We start from the raw sequence: 20,100 nt of genomic DNA on the forward strand, positions 1-20,100 counted from the left end.
CATATTGGGGGCGCCTGGCTGGCAGAGCCGCCGAGCCCCGCCCCCGCCGCCTTCCAGGGGGCTCCGGGGGGAGTGCCCCGGCTGGAGGCAATCTTCACACTCTCCGAACCCACGGCTCGGGCCGCTCGCGACCACTGACCCCCGGCCTGCAACCCAGCGACCGTCCAGTCCCCAATCCCGCCCCAGGCCCACATCCGGCGCGTACCACCTGCGGCGCCACACAGCCGCGCTCCCCCGCAGCCGCGAGTGGTGTGGCCCAGCCCCGCCCCCTTACGCCACTAGGGGGCGGGGCGCCCCCGTCACGTGACGGGGAGTGACCTCGCCGCCCGGCGCCATGGGGGCTTCGGACCCGGAAGTGGCGCCCTGGGCTCGCGGCGGTGCCGCGGGGATGGCGGGAGCCGGAGCAGGAGCGGGAGCTCGCGGCGGAGCGGCGGCGGGGGTCGAGGCTCGGGCTCGCGATCCGCCGCCCGCGCACCGTGCACACCCGCGCCACCCTCGACCCGCGGCGCAGCCTTCCGTCCGCAGGATGGACGGCGCGTCCGGGGGCCTGGGCTCCGGGGACAACGCCCCGACCACCGAGGCTCTTTTCGTGGCGCTGGGCGCTGGTGTGACGGCGCTCAGCCACCCGCTACTCTATGTGAAGCTGCTCATCCAGGTGGGGGCCAGGGCGCCGTCGGGAGATGGGGGCTGCTGTGAAGGTGACAGGCCGGGATCTGGAGGAGGATGGGGGCAGGGAGCCTATGGTGACGGATTTGGGAAGAGGGGCGGAAGACGGCAGGTTTGGTGAGCTGAAGGAATGGGACAGAAAGGAAGCGTTGATGGGTCTGGGGGTGAAGGGATAGAAGCGACAGATTTGGGAAAGGATGAAAGGAACAGGGCATTTGGCGGGTGCAGGGGAGGGGTCGAAGGGATGAAGGAGAGGATTTGGAGGTTGAAGGAAGGGAGGTGATGAACTTGGAATTGGAGGAAAGGGGCAGCATTTGGGGGAGAGTAAAGAAGCAACAGAATGGGGGAGGGGCGGGAAGTTTTGGCGAATGGGCGGGGAGGAGGACTGGGGGGCCAAAGCAAAGTATTTAGATGAAGAGCACATATTTAGAGTAGAGGGGAGCAAGAGCTCTGGATTTGATAGAGATGGGTTTAAAGCTGTTTGAGGGGACAAAGGATTGGAGACCAGGGCCAAAAATTTAGGAGAGAAGAAAGAGCATCAGCCTCGGGGGAGGGAGGTGGAGAGGAGAAGGTGGCATTGGATTTAATGGTGAGGGAATTTGGTGGGACAGGGCGAAGGCAGAGGATTTAGCAAGGGAACGCTATGAGTTTGATGGCGACGACAGATTTGGTGGGAGGAGGGGACAGGGTGACGCGTTTTGAGGGAGGGGAACAGATAGGGCGACGCAGTGGGGGAGGGGTGTGATGGCGATTCTTATGGAGAGGGGAGCCAGAAGCAGGCTTTTAGGGAGAAAGGGATGACGCACTTGGAAGAGAAAATGAAAGTCACAGTTGGGGTCGGGAGGTGGGACTCAACAGTCCTTGTATGGGGAGGTGGGTTATGGAAGTATTGGAATTAGGCAGGAGGGGCGGTTGGGACTTAAGGTGGCAAGATTGGTAGAGGCTGGCAGAAACTGAGGCCAAGGTGGGGATGACTCTGGAATGGAGCCATGCAGGGGCACTTGGCATACGGTGGTGGCCAGCAAGACCTTGCAGATGAAGTGGACTGCTTGAGAAAGAGAGAGATTGAGCTGGAAGGAGGCGGGGTGGAGGGGGTGCACTTGGCAGAATTAGGTGGGTGGCTAAGATAGGCACCGTTTAGATGGGGGTGATTCCGGCCTGGACTGGAACTGAAGATTTAGCCTAGAATTTTCCAGTTAGGGGAACGGCGGCAGGGCGGGGGTGTGAAAATTGAGATGGAGACCAACCAAGATTTGAGGTTTGAGTTGAGGCGAATGGGTGTTAGATTTACTATCTCTTTAACTGGGCTGAGAGATTGGTGGGGGGGAGGGGGGGGGCGTTCGGTTGGAATGGGAGCAGTTGGAATCTGGGATCTGAGGAATGGGGCAAGGGGTTTTTAGGTGTGAACGGGAGTATGACAAGGAATGAGGAGATTCGGTCGGAGACATCAGGGTGCCTGACTAGCGTCTAATTGTGACTGAGATTTGGAAATGGCTGGTGGGGGGAGATTGGGACTGGCATTTGGTTGTGTTTTGGGAGTGAGGGCTGCTTGATTTGGGGGATTAGGATTGTATTTTCAGCAATAGAGATTACAGGTTTGGGAGAGAGAGTGGGGCTTTGGAACTGGTTGTTACCCGAGATGAGAAGTAAGGGTCCCAAGAGCTGAGTTTTTCCTCTGACGGAGTGAGATTGGGTGAGGGTTGTGTTTTTAGGGTGGGAGATAGGAGAGTCTGTAGAGTGGAGGGTGCTGAAATGCATAAGGAATGGGGGGGGAGGGTTCATCGTTTGGACCTTGGTAGATGTGGTTTACTGGTTTGAGGAGAAAATTGAAATACAAGCGATTCGAAGAGGGAATTGGGAATGAGGAACACCAAAGCACTGGGTGGGGGAGGATGGGTGAGCCCACTTGGGTGGTCTATCTGATTTGAACCCAGCTGGTGCTGAGTGTAACGTGTTTCAGGGTGAAACCTTAGTAGGTAGAGCTCGGGAGTCAGCAGCAGTTTGCAGAAAAGGCAGAACCTGTTTGAGGGGGCAGGTGGCAAGATTGGAGTGGCAGGTCTGGGGGTTGACTAGATCAGGTGACTAAGAACGCAGGGCCTCATATCAGGGTTCGTCTGTGTTAAGTTTCGGGAGTTGGGGATTTGAGGATGATGAACTGGCCCCACCAGTGCCTGATACAGAGTTACAGCTTTGGCTGTGGTTAGGACTGGGGAAACAGATTTGGGGATGAAATAGGGTGAATGGGACTTGGGCACAAATAATGAAAACTTGAGAATGAGGGGAATAGGGCTGCGATGTGTGCCTTTCATAATCTCAGGTACAAGTGCAAGAAATAGACTCAACAAACTGGGGGACTATGGGGTGAGGGGACACAGCAGACTTAAAGGTGCGCTTGGAATTACTCGGACTCCCAAGTTGTGACTAGACGGAGACAGCAACAGAACAGTAGCTCACTCTTGGAGTTGAAGGTGTGAAGGGAATACCGCCTATCGAAGAGAACAAAATCAAAACTTAAGTCAGAACCTTCGAACGTTTATCCAAGAAGGAGAAAGGTCTAGCAGGGGAGGGCTCACTGCACGGGTCAGCTGGCTCATGTCTTTCCTTCAACTCCCCTGGGCTGGAATTTGTTTTTTAAAGAAGGTCACCGTCGTGGAGGGTTTTTCATCTATAGTCCGTGATCTCTCCGGTAGCTCAAAATCACATCGACAGGGGACAGCCAGAACTTTCAAAAACACTTGACTAAGGTGAAGAAGGGAGGAAATTAGCCTAGGAAAACTCTGGAAGCATACCTAGTCCAGTTTTTAAGACAGAACATCCCAACTCTGCCATTCCTGCTCCCTTCCTCATCCTAAAGGAGCTGCTGTGGTGCAGGGGCTTGGCTGGCCTCCTTTCAGGGTCACGGCTTGTGTCCTGGAAGGGGCCTTCTCCTATTCCACTCAGGTGCTGGTCTCCCAGACACCTTGCTTTCTCCCTGCCAGCAGTCTCTCTCCTCATCAGTTGGCAGCATAATAAATGGCCTCACCCTTCAGGAGAGACCCAACCTCCTCAAAGGTGTGTGGGTGGCTATGTCCTTCCCTCCCCCCGGCACCCCCCATCGTGCCATGAGTTTAATGGCTACTGTCATCATAACCTGCATCTATACAGCAAGAATTATGATAGCCCTACAGAAATGAGGGGGGTCATTCTGTCACAGGGATATGAAGTGATCAAGATTAGAATACAGATGAGGAATTGTTTGAGGAACAGCCGAGTTTGGAGGTAACAGTTTGCTCGGCCTGGGAGCGAGAGCGACTGATTTGTCAGCGTCTGCGTTGGGTGCAGAAAGGAACCTGAGTGTGGGCCACACTCTGGGGTGGAGCTGAGCTGTCCTGAAGTTCAGGACCGAGGTGGGGGTGGGATGTGTTTCGGAGTTGGCACACTGGGGATTGAGGTTGGACTGGAGTTTTAGCCCAGAGATGGGACTTAACTGAGATTTATTCTGAGGTGAGTGCAGGGTTTGAAGTACACAAAAACACTGGAAATGTCTGGCATTTGAAGGTGAGAATGTTGGGGGATGGGGTGACTTGGATTATGGTAGGGGGTAGGGATCTGGGACTATACACTTCCGTTCATTGGGAGCTTACGTGATGCTGACGGTTCTAGATTCTGATGACGTTTCTGGTATGTTTTGCTGGGGAAACCAGCAAGAGCAGCATTGGAATTTGTAGGAGAAGAGGCAGAGGCCTGGGGTGTGAGAAGCGGTGAGCCAGACCAGCCATAGAATCTGACCTTGCTTTTGTATTTGTTGATTCTGAAGGTGGGTCATGAGCCGATGCCCCCCACCATCGGGACCAACGTGCTGGGGAGGAAGGTCCTCTATCTGCCCAGCTTCTTCACCTATGGTGAGTGTGCTTTCCAGGCAGGAGGGCCCGCGCCGACAAAAAAAGCGCGTCACACGTCACAGGGGGAGCAGGCCCAGCTGGCCCCCGGGAACACACAGGACAGTGCGGCACCCAGGCTCAGAACTGGCAGGGAGGAGGGGATCAAAGAGTGACCAGAGGCAGCAGGGTTGCTGGGGCGGGAGCAGGTGAACAATGCAGCTTTGGGCCAGCTCCTCTGCCAGCAGCTGCCAGCCGTCAGCCCAGGCAGCAGGAGGGGCCGGGCCAGGACACTGGTCCCTGTCATCCCTGCCGCCCCAAGTTGTGCCTGGAAGTGGCCGGGGCGGGGTGGGGGGGGGGGGTCCGGGGAGGTTTCCTTTTGATTTCTGAGCAGTCTGGGCTGTTACCAGTTTTCCTGCTTTCCTTTTAGTCCAGCAGGAGGCCTGTCGGGGGCTTCCTGGGTTCTTTTCCTTCTTCTTCCTCTTTCCCCTGCGTCCCCCAGGCAGTGGACCCCACTCAGGCACCTCCGCACAGGGGGCACAGGGCGGCCAGCACACGCTGCGTTGCGCTTCACGTCTGGCATGCCCCGACCCGCTGCACGAGCTCGGGCAGATCGCTTCACTGCTCTGGCCTTGAGCTTCTAGTCTGCAAAGCTGTGTCTGCTTCTTCATCCCGGCCCCTCAGGCAAGCAGCCCCCAGCCCCCTCCGAGGCTCTGCTGCCTGGGAGGTCTGTCCACCAGCGGCCCGCCACACTGGAGCTTGTCCAATGCCACCTGAGCCCACCTGGCTGCCTCCACTGCTCGTCCCCAGACCCCCAGGCGCCAGCTGGCCAAAAGCCTTTCAAACCCATTATCGCTGCCTCTCTCCCAGTCCCTACCCTCCTTGGACTTCTTTAAATGTGCCCTTGCTTCTCCATGTTCCCACTCGGCTGATACCCTCAGGCTCCCTCCACTTCGGCTCTTCTTTCTCGTTTGGTTAGTCTAGAATGTTCTCTGAAAATCTTTTTCTAATTAATTAATTATATATTTTTAAGCATTTATTTATTTATTATTATTTTTTTTTTAATTTTTTTTCAACGTTTATTTATTTTTGGGACAGAGAGAGACAGAGCATGAACGGGGGAGGGGCAGAGAGAGAGGGAGACACAGAATCAGAAACAGGCTCCAGGCTCTGAGCCATCAGCCCAGAGCCTGACGCGGGGCTCGAACTCACGGACCGCGAGATCGTGACCTGGCTGAAGTCGGACGCTTAACCGACTGCGCCACCCAGGCGCCCCAGCATTTATTTATTTTTGAGAGACACACACAGCATATGAGCAGGGGAGGGGCAGAGAGAGAGGGAAACACAGAATCCGAAGCAGGCTCCAGGCTCTGAGCTGTCAGCACAGAGCCCGACGCAGGGCTTGAACTCACAGATGGCGAGATCATGACCTGAGCTGAAGTCAGACGCTTAACCGACTGAGCCACCCAGGCACCCCACCTTTTTTTGTGTGTGTTTTGAGAGAGAGAGACAGCTTGAGTGTGCATGCGTGTGTGAACGGGAAGGGGCAGAGAAAGAGGGGAACAGAGGATCCGAAGCAGGGCCTGTGCTGACAGCAGAGAGCCAGATGTGGGGCTCGAACTCAGTGTGAGAGTACGACCTGAGCCGAAGTCAGATGCTCAACCGACTGAGCCACCCAGGCGCCCCTGAAAATCTTGCTGCTGAATAACCTGTGGTTTTGCCTCCTGTCACCTTTTTTAAATTTCACACACTCTTGGCAGAATCTGATGTCCTGTTTCTCTTCCATTTTTGCCACCATGACATTGAGTAGTCTAGGGCCAGGCAGAACATATCGTTTTGTGGGGAAGTGTGTCTGTATTTGTTTTTATTTAAAAACCGTCAGTGAAGGGGAGGGAGAAGGCCCAGAAGTAGGCACAGGAAAGCCAGTGTACAAAGCTAACACTGGGTTTGTGGGAAGCCGGCGTGGCCAGCTGCCAGCCCCTCCATTGTGGCCTCTACGCACGCTCTAGCCGAATGAGGGACCCCAGGTCAGAGCCCAGACTGTCTCTACTTGTGTCACACAGTCATTCCCGGAAGGTCTCACGGTAGAGGGGTCTTGACCCACATTTTGCCTCTTGCAGACATGAGCGGAGCTCTGAGGTGCCCCTGCTCACGCCGTGTGTGTAAATGTTGTTTCAGTCCAGATGTTGTAAACAGATGCCCGTTAGGCCGCTTTAGACACCCTGCCTGCTCTCCCGTCAGGGAGGGGGCTCAGCTGTCTGCATGTCTAGATACTGTCTGGACAACATCTACTCCTCCCCATGTCATGTTGAAAAGTGCCATAGCTGTTGTGACATTCTTTGGTGTAACAATGAAATTCCTGGAGAGAAACCCTGGCCAGCTGTGGGACCTTCTGGGCCCACAAAGGCCCCTGGAGGAATTTTTGCCTGCCTTCCTCTGCTCTGAGAAACAGGAGTTCCTGCTCCTTTTTTACTGGTGGGCAGATCAGCTAGAAAGAGGTTAAGTGACTCACTCATGATCCCTCTAAGACTTTTTCCTACCTGGCTCTCTCTTGCTGGCTGGAGCTCCCCTCCCCCAAAATAAACCTTTCTTCCCCTGGTTCACTCTGTGAAGCAGGGCACCCTGCCGTGTCACCCAGTGTCCTGTCCCCTCCTACTCTTCTCTTTCCAGTCCCACCCCCATCTCAGGAAGCTAAATATGCAGGGAACAGGTGCTCCCGGCCCCAGCATGAGCCCGTTCTAGCAGCCACATATAAATGCTGGGTTGGCAGACATGTTGCGGTGGAGAGAAAGGCGCATTTGCCGGTTCCTGCCACTGCGTGGTGCTAAGGAGCTGAAGTCAGGTCTGGAAGGGGAGCACAGTGTCTGAGAGAAAGTTCTGCTAGCTTCTACGTATGCAGGTTTAAAAAAAAAAAATGATCGTAGTTTAAAAGTTGATACTAAAATAATGACACATTGGAGCCCCTGGCTGGCTCAGTCGGTAGAGCATGCGACTCTTGATCTTGAGGTTGTAAGTTCGAGTCCCACGTTGGGTATAGAGATTACTTAAAAACATAAAATCCCGGGGCGCCTGGGTGGCTCAGTAGGTTAAGCCTCTAGCTCTTGGTTTCAGCTCAGGTCATGATCTCACAGTTCGTGAGTTCAAGCCCCGTGGCCGGCTTCATGCTTACAGTGCAGAGCCTGCTTGGATTCTCTCTCTCCCTCTCTCTGCCCCTCCCCTGTTCATGCTCGCTCGCTCTCTTTCAAAGTAAATAAATAAACTTAAAAAAAATAATGAAACATTAAGAGAGGTATCTTTTTAGACATCCTAATGAAAAAACACTGATTCATACAGGTAGGGTCTACCTTCCCTGACTGCTTAAGTTTTTTCTCTAGAATAGTTCATTGGTGCCTGTTACTTCTCCACTTGCTATGTTGTTTCCCCACCTCATCCCCTGCTGTGAGTCATAAATGCTAACAGGTACTAGGTGGGGCCTGGGTGCAGCACAGGGTAAGGGTGGTCCTCTTCCTGGTATGCTCAGGGGACATTCTTGAGCCTTTCTTCTGGGAGTTTTTCCTTTTTCCTCCCTTAGATTGCAAACTTCATCATTGCCTGCGGGCACTCTGCCTTTTTCCTTTTTTTCTCTCCCCCCAAGAAAAACTGTTTTTTTAAAAAAAAATTTTTTTTTTCAACGTTTATTTATTTTTGGGACAGAGAGAGACAGAGCATGAACGGGGGAGGGGCAGAGAGAGAGGGAGACACAGAATCGGAAACAGGCTCCAGGCTCTGAGCCATCAGCCCAGAGCCCGACGCGGGGCTCGAACTCCCGGACCGCGAGATCGTGACCTGGCTGAAGTCGGACGCTTAACCGACTGCGCCACCCAGGCACCCCGAAAAACTGTTTTTCAATTAACAATTTAGTCATCTCTACACCCAATGTGGGGCTCGAACTCACAACCCCTAGATCAGAAGTCACATGTGCCTCCAACTGAGCCAGCCAGGCGCCCCAAGAGAAACATTTTCTTTTATAAGCAACAGAATTGGTTTGTGGGTTGTAGCAGTTAAGTTGCTGAGTTGAAACACTAGCTGAGTTTGCCAAGTCGATTTTTCAAACTTAAAAAAAATTTTGTGACTTTGGCAAAAATACATTTTGAAGGTTTTACAAAAAGAAATGGGCTAGAGAAGACTCTGGGGTTGGGGCCTGATTGCTTGTGGGCTTTGGACAGCTGCCCCCTTCCGTGACCGAAGTCAGCATGTGCTGAGGGACAGGCTGCATCTGGTCTGGGTGTGACTGTGACCGGGGGGTAGGTCTGTCGGGGCGGGGGGGGGTGACACTGCCACCTCTGCTTTCTTGTAGCCAAGTACATCGTGCAGGTGGATGGGAAGATAGGGCTGTTCCGAGGCCTGAGCCCCCGACTGATGTCCAATGCCCTCTCCACTGTGACCCGGGGCAGTATGAAGAAGGTGAGCCTGGGGGGCGAAGCCAGGATCGGTTGCTTGAGGTTCTCCCCAAGCTCCCTGGTGGCCCCAGAGGCAGCCATGTGCACTGGTCCAGTTTCTCCTTTCCCAGGGGACACCCAGGCGCCACAGCCAGGTTCCAGACCCTGGTGCGTCAACACCTCCTTGATTGGGAAGTTTCTGGTCCCTAGTCCTCCTGCTTTCCCCCAGCTGTGACAAGCTGTGACCGCGAGTGGGGGGAGAGGGGTCCCCTCCCCCACCCCCCGCCAAGCTCCAGCCCTGGGGTTACCAGAGGTGAACCTAGCTGCAGGGAAAATGGTAGGAGCTGATTCCTACCATTCCTGTCCCTTAAGAGTTACATTGAGGAGGCATAGCTGAACTTTGCTTTTGGCAAAGTTTTTTGGGTTTTGGGGATTTTGTTCTTGTTTTTAATTAAGTAAGCTTTATGCCCAACCGTGGACTAGAACCCACGACCCTGAGATCAAGAGTCACATGCTCCACTGACTGCGTCAGCCGGGCGCCCCACTCCTTTGTTTTTGTACCTCAGGTTTTCCCTCCGGATGAGATCGAGCAGGTCTCCAACAAGGACGACATGAAGACTTCCCTGAAGAAAGTGGTGAAGGAGGTGGGCATCTGGGGTCGGAGAGGGACAGGCCCCGGAGGGGAGTCTGATTGTTTCTCACTGCCGAGTTGGACAGGTCATTGAAGAGACGGGGTTGGCTCTTCACTCCGCATGGGTAGGGTGGGACATGGAAGGAGCCCCGGCATGGCCACTGCAAGGAATCCCAGAAAGCCTGTCAGCCATCATGGGGCCTGGCCTGAGACCCAGCCGCACCCCTGGGCAGAGGAAATGGGGGGTGGGTGGCAGGTGGGGCTGTCCGAGGTAGACTGGCCCCATCGGGGGCTGTGGGATCCCAGTTTGTCCATTGTAAGAGCTTGTGTTCCCCTTGAGGGCCCATTCGAGAGAGAGGCCAGACCAAGTCCCTGCCCTCTGCTCTCTTCCAGACCTCCTACGAGATGATGATGCAGTGCGTGTCCCGCATGCTGGCCCACCCCCTGCACGGTGAGCCACCCCTTTGGAGACTGCCTCTCACCTGTGGGATGAGCCCTTGTGGACTGAAGCTGGCGGCGGTAGAGCCCTGGGAAGTGTAGTGGGGTGGGGTGTTCCCCCGGAACCGCACTGAGGAGAGATTGGCGGGGAGTCCTGGCCAGAGGGAGCAGGGGCCCTTCCCGGGCAAGAAGAAATGGGATGCTGTGCTCACGGGGTACGACGGGGAAATCCCAGAGGCCCTCCTCCCCTGCTGCGCTCTGACACAGGCCTTGGGCAGCGGCCGCTGCACCGGGCACCCCGCAGCTGGGTGCCCTGGGTTTTGGCCACGACATCACCTGCGTGTGTTTCTTTTTCCTCAGTCATCTCAATGCGCTGCATGGTCCAGTTTGTGGGACGGGAGGCCAAGTACAGGTGGGTAATTCTTCCAGGACTGGCAGGAGTGGTCCTGTCACCCTTCACAGAGTCTGCCAGGACAGGCCGTGCTGGGGTCAGTTGCTGTCCCTTCTCTACTCTCGTTCTAACGTGCTAGCTTCAGAGGAACATGGCAGTGGGCGGCCACCGACAGTGTCCAGGGGCGTTTTCTCCCCTCCATCCCATGTCCGGGGCTGCCCTGCAGAGGGGTGAGTGGGAGTGGAGTTGACTTGGACCGTGCCACCTGGGACTGCACTAGGGTTCCGTCCTGGACCCCCTAGTTCTGCCCTAACCATTTCTCCAGCTCTCACGGAGCTGACTTGTAGGTCGTTTCATCTTCTAAGAGGCGGTTCCACCCCGTGGGCGGGGGCCCACTCCATTGCTTGCTTACCGAATACCTCCCGGCATCTGCCGGGCCGGCAGTGAGCTCAGTGCCGTGGGGGCAGAGCTGTGTGGACAGAGCTCTTCCCCGGGACGGTTATGCCCTCCTGTCCTCCTTGCCCCACGAAACCCCGTGGAGGACAGGAGGCAGATCCTAGAGGCACGTGGCAGGAGGACACATCTCTGTTACCCTTCCCAAGACTCTTATCTCCTGGCTTCAGTTGTTTTCGGCAGCTGTCCTGTGGGGCCGCTGCCCCAGGCAACTCGGCTGCCGTGGCCTCATTTGAGGTTCACTAATGGGAGGTTGGCCCATTCTCCCAAAATGAAACCGCGAGGTTGGTAGACACGACCAGGAGGGGATGGTCTGGCTCAGAGCCCCAGTGGCCAAGAAGAAGGGCTGGGGGGCCTGGCAGGGCTGGGTGCCTTGGGAGCAACCTCGGCTCCCATCGTCTCTCTCTTAAACTTCCCCTGCCACCTAGGCTTTGTAGGGCCTCTGCTCAGGATAGGCCACTTGGCATTGCGAGCCACAAGTCGTAGAGATTGCTCTTAAGCTTGCTTTGCGTTTCATACCTGACGCCAGCCTGTCCTTTGATCTCCAAGCGCCTGCAGGGGAGGGCCAGGTGACTTTTCCCAGGCTGCACCGGGGCCTTCTGGTTCTAGGGCCTTCTGCTACAGGACCTTCTGCCTCAGGTTCCTTTTCTGCCCTCTGGGCAGGTGGTTCCCCGCTCGCCACCCCTCCTGCTCTCACGCTGTCGGGCATGCAGTCTTTGCTGGAAGGCTGCTGAGCCAGGGATAGGCACTAGGGCCAGGCAGGAGAAGGTCCCGTTACCTTTGCAGCAGCCCAGACTGGAGGCCAATTCCCAAATTCCAGATCCACGGCAGGCAGTAGTAGAGAACCGTTAGGCTCCTATCCTGGGGTGAGTGGGTTTCCCATCCCCGTGAACTGTGTCAGTGCCCCTCACTCCTAGACGAGAGCTCTCTCTAATCTTCTCCACTTGGTTTCTGCCTGGTAACACAGAATCTCCTCTCTGCATCCCAGCCCGGACTGGATGGCTTTGAGCAGGGATGGTGGGCTCTCCTCTCCTCTCCCCCCCACCCCCACCCCCCAGGGGTGGTCTTCTCCACAGTGACTGGGTGACCTTGTACCCCTGTCTTGCCTTCTTCACAGCGGCGTGCTGAGCTCCATCGGGAAGATTTTCAAAGAGGAGGGGCTGCTGGGATTCTTTGTGTACGTGAGTTTCTGTACCCCATAGCTGGCCACGTGGCGTGGCTCTACTAACAGACACGTTCTCAACCTCCCAGGCTGTAGCTGCCAGGCTCAGACTAACCACTGGGCTCCGTCCTGCCTGCATAGCTGCATTCTGGCTTTGTGCAGCCCTGGGGCTCGCGTGAGCCAAGGATTGTCAGGACCGATGCCGTCCCGCCCTTTGCAGATCACGGCTCACACAGAAATGGTACTGCGTGTCCCACACACTGGGGAGACGGACTGACGGGCCTCTTCCCCAGACCCTGTCCATTTGCCCTGAGGCCGATCTTCAGGAGCCAGGGCACTCTATCTAGGGTATTCCACATGACAATCCATACTTCTGGCTTCTCCTGAAAAGTCGGGAAACCCGGCTCTGCTGAGCCTGTGTTTGTGCGGAGCGGCCAGAGGCAGGGCACGTGATCTCCTGAGGACCGCGGATCCCTGCCCTCCTCGCTGTCTTGCATCTGCCTTAGTTCACATGTAAAAGAGAAAGACCAAAAAGACTGTCCAGACAGAATAAACCACAAGCAGACCCAAGAGCCAAGCCTGACATACGGCTTTTGTTTGGCCTTGTTAAGACCTTGGCAGTGACATACGTGCTATTACATACGTAATATTCTAAGCACGGAGTCCTCTGTTCATTGTGGCTTTATAGTTGGTCAGGAGTTTTTATTCAGGATCTCTCATGTAACCAAGAGACGACCATGTAGGTGTGTGTGTGTGTGTGTGTGTGTGTGTGTGTGCGCACATATGTAATATATAATAAATGGTTCTCACCAGGGGATGATTTTTGCCTCCAGGGGACATTGGTCATGTCTGGAGACATCTTTTGCTTGTCACAGTTGGCATCTAGTGGGTAGAGGCCAGGGATGCTGCTAAAATAAACATCCTGCAACGCAGAGGTCGGCCCCCCAAAACAAAGAATTATTTGTCCCTAAGTGTCAATACTGCCAGGATTGAAAAACCTTGATCTATACACACACTCACACACTCCTATATTCAGGTGTGTGTGTGTGTGTGTGTGTGTAAGTAAAATGAATATTTGATTGTGTGACTGGTACATCAGACCATAAAACTACATGGCCCCACCTCTGGCTGTTTCCATACTCACTCTGTGGTCCTCTTCTGGTGTGTGAAGAGATTCTGACGCAACACATGCTTGCTCATTGGGTTCTTCTGTTTATCACATATTTGCAGACCAGGTGATACATATGTGTTACAGGACTGAGGAGGCACCAAAGCTTATGTGAATGGTTAGTCTGAGCACAGGTCAGGGCAGCAAGATTGCAGATGGCATTCTTGAAGTTCATTTTAGTCACGTCCCTTTATAACATAGACGTGTCATATACATTTTTTTGAGCTTTGCAAATATTTTTTTAAACATTAAAAACATTTTTTTAGTGTTTATTTTTGAGAGAGAGACAGACAGACCATGAGCAGGGGTGGGGCAGAGAGAGAGGAAGACACAAAATCCGAAGCAGGCTCCAGGCTCCCAGCTGTCAGCACTGAGCCTGATATGGGGCTCGAACCCACGGACCGTGAGATGATGACCTGAGCCAAAACCGAGTCAGATGCTTAACTGACTGAGCCACCTAGGTGTCCCTGTTTGTTTGTTTTTTTTAACTTGTGTGTTTTTTTTTTTTAACATGTTTGCATGTTTAGATATGCGTGTTTAGATATTAAGGACATTATTTCAAAATATTTGAAAAGCTTGGATTCCAGCCCTACATCAGGCTCTGTGCTGATATCACAGAGCCTCCTTGGGATTCTCTCTCTTTCCTTTTCTCTCTGCTCCTCTCCTCACATTCGCATGTGCATGCACTCTCTCTCTCAAAGTAAATAAATAAACATTAAAAAAAAAAAACCCACGAATAACATACAGGACCTATTGATCTCAATCTGGCTTTTTGCCCTCTGCACCGTATTTTAGGGACCTTCCATCGCATTTTGTAGAGCTGTTTAATTCTAAAGGCCATCATTTTAACTGTCAGTCCTCTTTGCAAAAGCTTGTGTGGAATGGCTTCAGTGGAACATTCTAGGGGTGAAGACAACAGATGCATGGAGCAGAGTGTTTTGTGAGAGTTGATTAGGTAAAGAGGCCAGGAGAAAACTATCAATGTGTAGACCCTGTTTCATAATCTGCATTTGAAAATCCCAGATTTAGCAACATTCACATCTTGAGGCCAGGCCTCTGTAGTTTGAAAACCACTTGTGAGACCGCAGACTTACTGGTATCAGATGTGGTTGGTGTGTGACACCCCCACGGAGAAAAGCACACTGCCTTCCTGGCGTGGGTATAGCCACTGGCCCACATGGCCCCTGCAGGCTGTTGTCCTGAGGCGGTACTTTTGGATATGCTGAAGTTTTCAGCTTGGAACATCCCTGCCTCCTTCCTGGGCGTGGAGCCCCCAAGAAATGTTCCCCTCCCTCCCCTGCTCATCTTTGCTCACCTTGTTTTTTAGCGGCTTAATCCCTCACCTCCTTGGAGATGTGGTTTTCTTGTGGGGCTGTAACCTGCTGGCCCACTTCATCAATGCCTACCTGGTGGATGACAGCGTGAGTGACACCCCAGGGGGGCTGGGAAACGACCAGAATCCAGGTTCCCAGGTTGGTTGGAACAAGGACTTGTCAATCTTTCCGTGTACCGCTGATGCCCAGGGTCAGGGGCAGACTCGAGGACTCTGGGATCTGAGCACCAAGGTCCTGAGGGCTAGGGAGTCTCTGGGGAGTGGCCTAAGAGGGCCTCTCATTGTCCCCGGGGGCAGCTTTGCTTCTGGGGAGGGTGGGCTCCAGAGAGGAGATTCAAGATCCGCAACCAGACCTGGAGGAGTTCGTGGAATGCATGTCCTTGGGCAGTTTTCGAAATAAAACGGATCCCAGCTTATCCGAGGAAATGATCCAAGTAGGAATCAGGAAATCAGGACACAGACCAGCTAATAACCCTCTAACTTTTGCTTCATGTTTCATGCTTAACGTTCACTCTTTTGTGAACATTATGGTATTTGATCCCAACAGCACCCCATTTGTGAAAGGAACAGGGCAGGTGTAATGTCCCATTTTACTGGTAGAGAAGTTGAGACCCAAAGACTGAGAGGCTCTCCAGAGGCACTCGGCTAGGACTCAGCAGGGCTGGGACTGGGTCTTTCCCTGTGCTGGGCTGAGGGTGCTTCCTCCCGCCTCGAGGTTTTTTAGTTCGGCTAGGAAGTATACCTTATAGGCACACCCCACTCTTTTGTTAGCAGTGGTCCATACAGCCTGGTCTGCACAGACCTCAGCAGGCTAGGTCAGGCATGAGGAGGCTTTGATCCTTGTAAAAGGCGCTTGTTTAAGAAAGGTGTCTGGGGACCTGGTGGGTTGACAGGTTCTGCCTGAACCAGGTTGAGCTGGGGAGCAGTGATGGGCAGGTAGCCAGACACGCTAAGAGCAGGGATTGCCAGCCCCAGGAGGATAGGTGGGCTGGGGGCCTGTCTGTCAGAACCACCTTGTGGTGGGGGTGGGGGTTCATAGTATGCATATGTCTGTGGGCATGTGTCGTGTGGTGAAGAATGTCCCGCCCCAGCTGAGAGCCTCTGCTCAGGGAAACCAGGGCTGGCCTTGGGTAGGGAGTCTCGCTGGCCTTTCAGCGCAAGCAGGTTCCTAAAGCTCCCTGGAGGCCAGCTCCCACTTGCAGTCAGAGTGGCACACACCCAGGGCCCTGCCCTTTTTCTCAGGGCCTTGGGGAGGGGGCGGGTGGCGTGTTGCTGCTGTCACGTGCAGAGCAAGGCGGGGACAGCCAGGGCATCTTAGTGGGGGGAGGGGGGGCCCACAGCTGGAGGGTTTCCCCCGAGTCCAGGCGGGTGGGTGTTTGACCGGGGGCTGCCGCGCTTACCACCAGCACCGGCAGTGACCAGCGTCGAGGAAAGGGCTTTGCGAGCGCTCTTCTGCGTGTGGCTTAAAGGCCAAGGCGAGGTTGCCTGTGAGGCAGCCGCGCAAGCCTCCGTCTGGGGTTACTGGGCATCCGCCTGGCAGGATGGCCACGCCCCAGGAAGCCGAGGCACAGGTAGTCACCCTTCCTAGCGAGGGGCCGTCCCCTGGGCAAAGAATTCAGATGTTGGGGCTCAGAAGGGGGTGAGACTTTGCTAAGGTGGGAGGGTAGCAGTAGGCTTCGAGTTCCCCCTCGCCTTTTGCTGCAGGACCAGGATTCTGTGTCTGGGGAGTTCGGGGGGGGTGTCTGTCTTTTCGTCCACCTGCTGACCACCAACTGTGTGCCAAGCCCTGGACACTGATCGAGGCAGACCCAGGCCACGCCCTTGGAACTCACGGCTCGTTGGGGTTCACAGGCCAGTGGCCAGTGATCCCATTTACGTGGCCTGCACCTGTGCTCCTCACCATCCCTGGTGGGCTCTCCAAAGCCTTGTCAGTCCACTTACCCCACTTCCGTCTCTCAGAGCTGCCCTTGGCTCTGACTACAAGGCCACGGAAGCCACCGGCAGGCCTAAAAGGGAACTCTGTGCAGCAGTGTGCGAGAAACCGAGCCCAGAGGGTGTGTGAGGCCGGTGTGCGGGGTGAGGTGGGGGGGCCGCAGACCAGGTAGCATGGGGCGAGGGTGCTTGTCTGAAGTCTGCATCCCGAGGTACCTGTAGCAAACCGGTCTCCCTTTCTTGTCCCTCCAGTTCAGCCAGGCCCTGGCCATCCGGAGCTATACCAAATTTGTGATGGGGGTAAGTCGAGCCAGCTGCTCAGCCCGCTGCCCTTTCCGCTGCCCTGTGGGCCTGGGTTGGGCTTAGGAAGCCAGCTCTCATGGTGGCTGGAGGCAGGCCTAGGTGTAGGGTGTGGGGACCGCGTGTCCTCGCTCCCTGGGCCGGGGTACGGGCTGGTGGTGGTGGTGGGGTCGCTGCCATTCATGTCTCCCCGGATCTCAGATTGCGGTGAGCATGCTGACCTACCCCTTCCTGCTGGTCGGTGACCTCATGGCTGTGAACAACTGCGGGTAGGTGTGCACCCCTCCCCCAGGCACCCTGCCGGGGCCGTGGGGGGTGGCGGTCCAGCTGAGGCTGTCCGGTGCTCTGCTTTCTCCCGACTGCTCTGTGTGTAGGCTGGGCCCCCGATATCCTGGCGTCCTCTGGGATTCACTGCCCGCCTTGGGGATGAATCTGGGATTCAGGAGGTGGGTGGTGGCAGCTCCGGGCCACCCCTTGAGATCTCCTGTCCCTTGGCTGATCCGTCTCCCGTTGTTCACTGGGGCTGACGTGCTCTCCTTCCTGGGCAGGCTGCAGGCCGGGCTCCCCCCGTATTCCCCCGTGTTCAAATCTTGGATCCACTGCTGGAAATACCTGAGTGTGCAGGTAGGCAAAGCTCCTAACAGAGGAGGTTCCCCCCACTCTTCCCCCACGTCAATCAGGTGAGACGGTTTTGTGGACGCGACGCTGCGTGGGAAGACAAGGGATCGTCCTGGGGTCCAGTGTTGTCAGTAGGGAGGATAAAGAACGGAGACCTTTGGCGTAAGGCATCTTCGTTAAATTTTCACTTTATTTTAGAAAAGATGTGAGGTCATTAGATCTGAATTTGCTTATCGATCTTACATTAGACACCGTCTCCTTTTCTTCCTCAACTTTTAAAGACTCATACTGTGAGGGAGCCCATGGGGTAGGTGGTGAACCTGAAGCCCAGGACCTTAGACCTCGAGTAACACGGCTGACAACGCAGCGGCCCGGAGCACTTCTGACGAGCAGCCGCTGGTCCGAGACTGACCCCTCCCTTCTGTGGGTCATCCCTGGTGTCCAGGAGAACCCGAGGCTTGAACTGGGCCATGCAGCGAGGGTGCCCGTCTTGGGATTTCGTGTTCTCTGCCCAGGCACCCTCTTAGCTGGGCTGCAGCCCTTGGGCCCAGAGGTCAAGGATCCAGGTGTCTGGCTCAGGGCAGATCCTTGCCTTTTCCTAGCCTTGGTTTGCCTCAAAGCAAAGTGGGGCAGCGGTCTGGGGAGGAGCCGGCACGCTGACAGGCCTCAGGGTCGAGAAGAGGACAGGTGGGAGGAAGCAAGGGAGCAAAAGACACAGTTCTTCCCAGCGGCTCCCATCAGGTCTACGTCACATCCCATGGGCATTAGGGAGTCCCCGAAGTGTCTGAAGCCAGAAGGGCAGCGAGTCTCCTCTTTGGGGGTTTCCTGCTGAGTAGCCCCAGCGACATCGGACACCCTGTGACGTGAGGCAGTCCGCTCCCTTGTGCCTCAGCACGTGGCATATTCTGACACTGCCCTCTAGGATTGCAAGCCTGCGCCCTCCACCCCTGCCTGACCCTGGGGTCTCTGAGCTGCTGGACCCTCTCTTGTCCCCTGCTGGCCTTGCTCAGGGGCAGGATGAGAAGCTTGGTGGCCCCTTTCACTGACCTGACTGTTGCTTCCAATCCAGGGCCAGCTTTTCCGTGGCTCCAGCTTGCTTTTCCGCCGGGTGTCCTCAGGATCGTGCTTTGCCCTGGAGTAACCTGAATCGCCTGAAAAAACATGCTGCGTCAGCCTGGCCACCGGGGGTGGGGCCTGACCGTGTCGGGCACCTGTCAGATGAGTCCAACCCAACGACACCTAGATGTGCTCCAGCCAGCTGGGCTTCGGTTTCCGTATTTACCGTGCGTCTGTCCAGAAGTGGGGGTTGGGTGGGGGTGAGGCTGCACCCAGTGGATTGGTTACCTGTTAGGTCCGGGGAGGGTGGGGCAGGCCTAGGGCACTCGGGCACAGTCCCCGTCCTTCGCTCACGTGCCAAGTCTGCCTTGTAAAGGGGGCCAGAGAATGGCTAGTGGAGGCCCAGGTAGGATGGGAAAAGGCTCACGGGGTCAGCTCCCACCCCCCCCCTCATACCCACGTCCGCCCCAGCCTCATCCTGCGCCTCAGCTGGGGGCGTTGCCCCCCCTGCTTTGTAAATACGGCGGGATCCGCTTTCATGAGGCCGCCATCATGTCTAGGCCTGTGCGAGAAAGCCCTTGCCACGTTCTGCCTTCGTTCTTCTCAACACTACTTTTCTGATGCCAAGGCGGGCACCTTCTGAATGGGAAATCGTGTGACTGCTCAGAATGTGTCTCCCTCATCAAATGCTCGTCGGTTTATTGGTGATGCCTCACATGCAGGATCTGGTTACCTGTGCAGTTGTGAACACCCAGAAGTTAGGCAGGTCAGTGTCTCTCGTACTATTCGGTTTAAAAGTTCCGGATAAGATTTGACCTTTTCTCCCTCAAATAAATGTATCGGTGGTGATTTGGAGTTTTGTGGAGAGTCCGTTCTTTTTAATTTTTTTAATTTTTATTTATTTTTGAGAGAGAGAGTGTGAGCAGGGGAGGGGCAGAGAGAGAGCGGGACACAGAATCCGAAGCAGGCTCCAGGCTCTGAGTCCCCGACGTGGGACTCGAACTCACGAACGGTGAGATCCTGACCTGAGCTGAAGTTGGACACTTAAGCCATCGCCTGGAGAGGCCCTCCCAGCTTCAGAAAATGTTCCACCCAAACCCCTGTCGCCTCAGCACGGTTTGCGGATGACATTCTTGGGTTTTGTCAAGAGTCATTTGGTGTGGTTACAGCAGAAGGGGTAGACGTGGGCCCAGCTAAAGTGCCGAGCTCTGTCTTCTCTGGCAAAGGCAGATCTCCCTTCAGTTTGTCTGCCCGGTGCTGGGGTTTATAAACCCCCAAAACTTATAGATGGAACCTGCTGGCCTCTGGGGACCATGGGCTTCCATCTGATGGGGCTTGAATACCAGCTGAGTTCCCCGAGTGTTTCTCTGCCCTTGTTCTAGAGGACTGGCTTCAGAGAGTTGGGGTCTGGTGACCGTGGTCCTGCTTCTCACAGGGACGGGAAGGCCCCTGGGATGTTTTTGCAGAACTGGTTTTCCCCAGTGGTCTAGTAACAGTTGTCTTGCGGGCGGTTTGCTTTATGTATCCCTGTTCCCCAGGAATTCAGGAGTGTGCCCGTGTGGGTGTCCTGTAAATGTCTGGTGGCTGAGGCCACTGAGGTCTCTTAACTCCCTTCAGACTGCTGAAGCGGCAGGGAAGGGGAGCACAGCGGGCCAGGCCTTGCTGGCACCATTTCCT

The 20,100-nt window shown here is 55.2% G+C and overlaps 1 protein-coding gene across 2 annotated transcripts; it reads left to right on the forward strand.

Annotated features, from left to right (window-relative positions):
* Positions 1–313: 313 nt before the first annotated feature.
* Positions 314–19,278, forward strand: MTCH1 (mitochondrial carrier 1). Of its 2 annotated transcripts, none has more exons than XM_047101903.1 (12): positions 314–655; positions 4,463–4,547; positions 8,860–8,966; positions 9,508–9,585; positions 9,966–10,023; positions 10,371–10,422; positions 11,972–12,031; positions 14,512–14,656; positions 16,702–16,749; positions 16,951–17,018; positions 17,298–17,373; positions 18,437–19,278. In XM_047101903.1, the coding sequence occupies exons 1-12, from the start codon at positions 335–337 to the stop codon at positions 18,506–18,508; spliced, it is 1,170 nt and encodes a 389-aa protein (XP_046957859.1). In that variant the 5' UTR covers positions 314–334; the 3' UTR covers positions 18,509–19,278. The 2 variants fall into 2 exon arrangements, with proteins under 2 accessions (XP_046957859.1, XP_046957860.1); XM_047101904.1 differs by having other exon boundaries at positions 14,512–14,605.
* Positions 19,279–20,100: the final 822 nt, after the last annotated feature.

Source organism: Lynx rufus, unplaced genomic scaffold (assembly GCF_022079265.1).
Source record: "Lynx rufus isolate CCGP_SWC_20201006 ecotype Redwood Valley unplaced genomic scaffold, mLynRuf1.p SCAF_6, whole genome shotgun sequence".
Lineage (NCBI taxonomy): Eukaryota > Metazoa > Chordata > Mammalia > Carnivora > Felidae > Lynx > Lynx rufus.